General features: G+C 52.9%; 1 protein-coding gene across 7 annotated transcripts in view; it reads left to right on the top strand.

The window, feature by feature from the left end:
- The first annotated feature begins 558 nt into the window (after positions 1-558).
- The window catches only part of ZNF827 (zinc finger protein 827), a 110,209-nt gene continuing 104,767 nt past the window's right edge, over positions 559-6,000 (top strand). For all 7 annotated transcript variants that reach the window (XR_008466826.1, XR_008466825.1, XM_054204200.1 and 4 more), the window contains exon 1: positions 559-797. Coding sequence is in view for 5 of the 7 variants with exons in the window: in XM_054204200.1 (XP_054060175.1) it covers positions 755-797 (43 nt within the window). In the remaining 2 variants the exon portion in view is untranslated. The remainder of the gene's footprint in view (positions 798-6,000) is intronic.

The following is a 6,000-nucleotide window of genomic DNA, read 5'->3' as shown; positions in this document are numbered from 1 at the left end:
CCCCCCTTTTTTTTATTTTTTTTTTATATATATATTTTTTTTTTTTTTTTTTTTTTTAGAGATCGAATTAGGAGCGGGCGCAGGAGCGGGGCAGCGCATCCTCCGCCTGAGCCCCGCCGGCGCGCAGCGCCGCGCCGCGCCCGGAGCGCCGCGGGGGGAGCGGGGGCACCTTCCCCTCTGCTCTGCCCGGCCGCGCGTGTCCGTGTCTCTGTGTGTGTGTGTGCACGCGTGTGCCCGCCCGCCGGGCTGTGCGTGTGTGTGTGTGTCTGTGTGTGTGTCCCTGCCTGCCTCTCGCCGCCTGCCCGCCCGCGGGCGAGCCGTGAGCGCCGCCGCCGCTGCCCTTTGATCCCGCCGTTAGTGTTAGTTAGGGGCCGGGAGGCGAGCGGGGCGCAGCCCTCGCCACCGCCGCGCCAGCCCTCGCCCCGGCACGGCGCCCCGCTCGCCCGCCGGGAAACACATCCCCGGCCGCTGAGGGATACTGCGACCGGGGACAAGCCAGGTGCACGACCGGGTTGGGGGGGGTGGGGGGGGGGGGGGAGAGGAAAAAGAAAGAGAGAGGGGGAGAGGGAGCCCTTCGCGGTGGCTCCGGGAAAACCGGCTTCAGCCCCATTTCCCCCGGCGAAGAGGGAAAACCCGCCCCGGTTAGCAGCTCCCCCGGGGGCCCCGGCTTTGTGCCTGTCTGTGCCCCCCCCCCCTCCCGATCTTATTTGATCTCCCGTTAAACCAAGGAGGAGAATGTGAAAAAAGGGGGAAAATGCCCAGGAGGAAGCAGGAGCAGCCCAAGCGCCTCTCTTCACGTAAGTGCCCCCTCTTTTTGCCATTTTCTCCTTTCTCCTCTCCCCGTCTCCTTCCCCTCTGCAGCCGCCTCCGTCGTTTCGTGCATTAGTTTAGGGTTACAGAGGTGAAACTGACAAAGACACAGCCTGGGTTATTCCTCTTTTAGGTCTGAGCTAAGGCAGCCATGTTGGTGATGAACAGCCTTGTGCCCTTTTAATTTTTCCTCTCTCTCTCCTTTCCCCCCTTCTTTCTTCGTGTCTCTCGCCCTTTCCTCCCTCTCCCTCCCCTCGCCCGTGATTGTGCATTTGTGCTGGGGTGGGGGTGTGTGTGTGTGGGTTTCTCTTTGGGGCCGGAGGGAGGGGGGGGTCTGTTTTATTGGGGTGGGGAGGGGGGCTAGCACCGGAGGGGAGGGCGGCGAGAGGGGAAGCGGCTGCTGGCGTCTTGTGCGGAACCAGCCGAGAGGTCCGTCCCCGGCTAAAGGTTGCGGCGGGGCTGGGCGGCCCGGGAGCGGGGGGGAGGCGGGCAGCGGCCGCGGCGGGGGCCGGCGCGGCGGCGGCGGGGGCACCCCACACCGACCCCACCGCCACCCCGCAGGGGGCCCGGGCCGCCGGCGGCGGCGGGGGAGGGGGGCGGCGGGGAGGCAGACCGTGGCAGGCGAGGTCCCTGCAGAGCAGGGAGAGGCGGCGGCGGGCTCGGGGCTCCTCCTGGCCGCAGTGAAATGAAGGGTCAGGCGAGACTCGGGCTTCGGCGGCGCTGCCCCAGACGAGAGCAGCAGAGCACAGGGCTAAAGTGCATCCCGATCCTCCGCCTGCGGGCACCCCCTGCGCACGCACACACAGGCACACACATCCCCGGCACGGCTCACCCTGCCCTGCTCCTTCTCGCTCCCTGCTTTCCACCCTCCCTGCCTATTTTCTCCCCTCTTCGCAAAACAGTTAACTTTTCTCCCGCTCTCTCTCCCCCCTCCCCTTGTATTAAGCGCTCGGCAGCTATTGAGAGAGAGGCGGAGGGGAAGGGAAGGGACCTAAAAATACCCTGCCCCTGCTTGGCCCCAGGGTTGGTTTAAGGCGAACGGGGGGTGGATGGAGGGGTCATTTGTCTGTCTCCGGCACATATGCTGGGAGCGTGCCTGCAGCCCCTCCGCGCCGGGCTCGGGGCAGGGCGAGAGCTGAGCCGCCGGAGCCGGGCTCGGTCACCGGGAGTTCACCGGGGCGGCCCCGGCCCCTGCCCGGGGGGCGCCGGCGCTGCGGGCGGAGCGCGGCCCGTCCCCGTCCGCCCCCCACCCCCATCCGCTATGCGGGCGAAGGCGCTGGGGCAGCGCTCCCTCCCCTACTCCCCCCACGACCTTCCAGCACCGGCGCACGGGTCGGGGATGGGGGGGGGCGGCGGGATGGGGGCGGGGGGCGGCACTTGCAGCCCTGCGAATATTTCTCTCTGCTTTTCCTTTCCGCCGGAGTCGAGTCAAGGGCTTGAGTTGCGGGGGGGGGGGGGTTCGCTTGGGGTTTTTTTGGTGTGTTTCCCCCACACATACTCCCTTCCCCTCCTCTCGCCGTTTGCCCCCTGCACAGCCCTTTCGCCGTCCGCCCGCTAGAGGAGCCGAGCCGGCCGCCCCGGCGCTAATTCCCCGGGCAGAGCGGCGGCCGGGGCGGCTGGCTCGGGGGAGGCGGCGGCATCGGGAGCGCGGCGCCCGCCTCTGCAGCGCCCGGCGCGGCGGGCGGGGGCAGGGGCCAAGCCCGGGCGCGCAGGGCCTTTGCGTGGCCGTGGAGGGGCGTTTGGGGAGCGGGGCGAGCGCCGCCGCCCCGGTTTGGCAGAAGCCTTGCGGGAGCGGGGAGGCGAAGAGGGGCTCTCGGGGCGGGAGGCGGCCGTGGCGGCGGGGCGGGCGCTGCGGCCGGCCCGGCGGCTGACCTTGCCCTCGCCCCCGCCCCGGTGCGGCTGCCCTCCGCCTGCCTCTCGGGCTGACATCAAACCTGGGCTCCATTTTAGCTCGCTCGGGCGTGCCGCTCCCCGGCGCGGCGGCGGGGGCTCGGCTCCGGCGCCGGGCTCCGCTCTGCCCCTGCCTCGGGGCTGCGCCTGAGGCTCCCCGCGGCCCCGACCTCCTGACCGACCGCGCCGGGGGAAGTCACGGCTTTTTCTGGGCCAAGGAACAATTGCCTTCATTGTGCAAATCGAGTTGTGCGTGTGTTATTTGTGTTTAGGTTTGGGTGGTTGGGTTTTTTTTTAATTTTTTGAATTTATTTTTTTTTTAATGCACGGCCTAATTTGCAATTCTTTCAAATTAATTTTTTACTTCAATTCATGGGAGGTTTTTTTTCCTGATGTGTGAAACACACACGCTGTACGTCCCACACTAATGCTACTTTTTGATGGGATTTGTTTATTTTTATTTCTTTTACAACTAGAGTGCATTGGATTAAAAGCTATTATTTGGCAATAATAATAATATATTAGATAATTCAGGAAGAATTGTAGGAAGAAGTCCTGCAGATTCAGAAAATGCCTTGGAATCCATTGCATTCAGTGTGCAAATTCTATAAATAGTGATTATTATTAATATTTTTTTAGCAACATGTTGCTTTAATGTAAAATACATTTTTTATTCTACAATTCCTGCTGGTTTTAACAATATATTTCTTAGAGGAACAGTGTGTGTATTTCATTTTGAAGTACTAATGATGGCAGAAGAATATAAAGTGCACCATGCACATCTAGAAAGAAGATGGCTAATACTGTATTCAACCTTAACTCTGCCCCATTGTGGGTATCGCGCTATGATTCACTCTGAAGTTGTGTTACAGGTTGCTGCTGGTGCATGAATGCTCTCCAGTGCACTTAAATGGTGTAGCATCTTCCCTGAACTTCTCTGTGATATTTTGGGTTCTGTTGCAATTGTTGGGGAAATAAATAGTAAGATGTTGGTATGCAGAATAATTTACCAATGTTACAATGTAACTGAGTAAATGTAACTTAGTCTGGCAAGTCCTGTGGACTCTAGTATACCTTAGGTAGGAAGCTGCGTTCTCAGGATCTCTAGGCCTTAATTAATTTCTGTACCCTAAAAGGCACCTAAAGAACCCTGTCATGCTGTTTGAAGTGACAGCATACAGCTGCTGCTCACCTGGACCCTGTTTTTATACTTTTGTCCATTGACTTCATTGGACAGCCCTTGAGTAAATTTAGAAGGAATTTCACAAGAGAAGACTGCGCTGCCAAAACACATGCTATGGTTGAAGAAGTTCTCTGTAGAAGAGCTTGCTAGAAGTATCAGCCTGTTGCAACAATTTAATTTAATTTAAAGGGAGTTGCTAGATACTGATGCTTCAGTTGTTGAAGGAAAAAAAAAAAAAGGATTTATATTATTAGATGCAACAATACTGTGTTTTGGTGGCATCTGCTTAAAAGGGCAGAGTTAAGGTTGAGCTTCCAGTCATTGGAGTTGTTTACAGCATAATTTAGTTTGGAAGGGTCCTTTGGAGGTCGTCTGGCCTAGCCCCCTGAGGTTTTCAGGGTTCAATCAGGTGGATGGGCCCTTTGAGACTCTGATATTAACATGTATTGTTAAGTGGAGTTTCAGTGTGTAAGGAAGTCATTTTTTGGGGAACTGTTTAGTCACAGATCCCAGCAGAATGTCTTCACTTGCACTCTGTGAAATACTAGAGAAGATGCATCCTTTTTAATTTGAGATACAAGTGAATGAGGAAAGGACTTTAGGAGTTCCTGGATAGACAATGACTCTTTCACATGCAAACTAAATACTATGGCAGTGTAGACTCAGTTTACAATGGACAGAGTTAGGTCCGTAAGTTAAAATTTTCCCAGTGCACACGTGTCTTATGATTACTTTTGGATGTGACTAACTCAGACAAGTCAATTCATTTTCACTGGAATGTTTAAAGGAATTTTGCTCAGTCCTTTGTGTGTGTGTGCTAGGGTTTCCCCCCCATCCCCTTCCTTCAGATACTTCAACGCTTAGATATTTTTTCTCATCTGTTCAATTAGCATCAGAATCTTTAAAAATGTGCGTATAAACACAATTTTACTCTGTTTTCCTTCTCCTTGTTTGCCTTACTTTCCAGTCTACCTCACACTATTCTTTTCTGAGAATTCCTGAACGTCTGTTTCCTCTGAAGTGCACAAATGTGGCTTCGAAGAGTTCAGTCTGAAAAGTAAAAGTTTTGGAAAGTTTTGAGGCACTCAAGTAAATATTTAAGATCTAGACCACTACATTGCCTTAAGTGTAGCAATCGATACTCCTTGGGGTTTGATTCTGTCTCAGAGGCTTGTAAGCAATGCAGTTTGTGAATGAACGCCACAATACCATTTGTACAAAGCTTGTATTTGTTATAGAGCATCAGGCAGAATTAGATGCTTCTTTGAGAAGTTTGAACTACTGCTACTTTCTGAGGAATGTGTTTAATGTAGGGCAAACTGCAGTGGTGTTTTCTGTGGGATTTATTTTGTTAAAGAAGGAGATGCAGGATTGATACAATATTGGTTTTGATATCAAAAGCTAGATATGTGATAATGGGAGGGCATAACTCTTCTTGCTTTCCTGGTCAGTTTAAGTGCTAAATGTTCCAGATCCTGTGTTGAAGTGTTCAGCTGTTTCTGTATAGTAAAAAAACCCAAACTCTTAAACTCTGTGAAGCTTTTTATTATATTGTTTTTTATTGCTGGATTGTATCATCAGAGTGTAAAGAAAATACTGTCGAACAAGTAAATTAACAGTGATTTAGAGCTTCCTTCTTTTTTATTTCAGGAGCTTGCTTCATTTGATACTTTCTGATAGCAGGAGAGGATGTGTTGGATGGGTTTTCCAAAAGACTTCCCAATGTCAGAAAAACCTTTACTATCATTCTGCATTTGAGACTTGCCTCCAAGACAAAAGGCTTTTGCCAGGAACAGGAATCTTTCTCTTTTAATAGAGTTTATTACCTTACTAGCAGACATTGCATGTACAAGGGGAAGCTTTTAACGTATTTTCTATTTACTGTTTTTAACCTCCTGCTGCAGGGATCATGATATAGCTCATTGTCAACAAGAGGATCCATATAGGGAAAATTATTATTCTTAGTATGATTAGGCTAATAATTTCATTGCTATCATCATGGTTGTCCTGGTGGTACTCTAATGCACCTCTCAAATGAACAGCAGCCTTTTCATGGATGGAGTAGCATCCACATTACTCCACCCGAAAACACTGTTCTTTTGTCCCTCTTGTGATAG

This window comes from Rissa tridactyla, chromosome 5, assembly GCF_028500815.1.
Source record: "Rissa tridactyla isolate bRisTri1 chromosome 5, bRisTri1.patW.cur.20221130, whole genome shotgun sequence".
Classification (NCBI taxonomy): Eukaryota; Metazoa; Chordata; class Aves; order Charadriiformes; family Laridae; genus Rissa; species Rissa tridactyla.
This window is presented reverse-complemented; position numbering and strand designations above follow the sequence as displayed.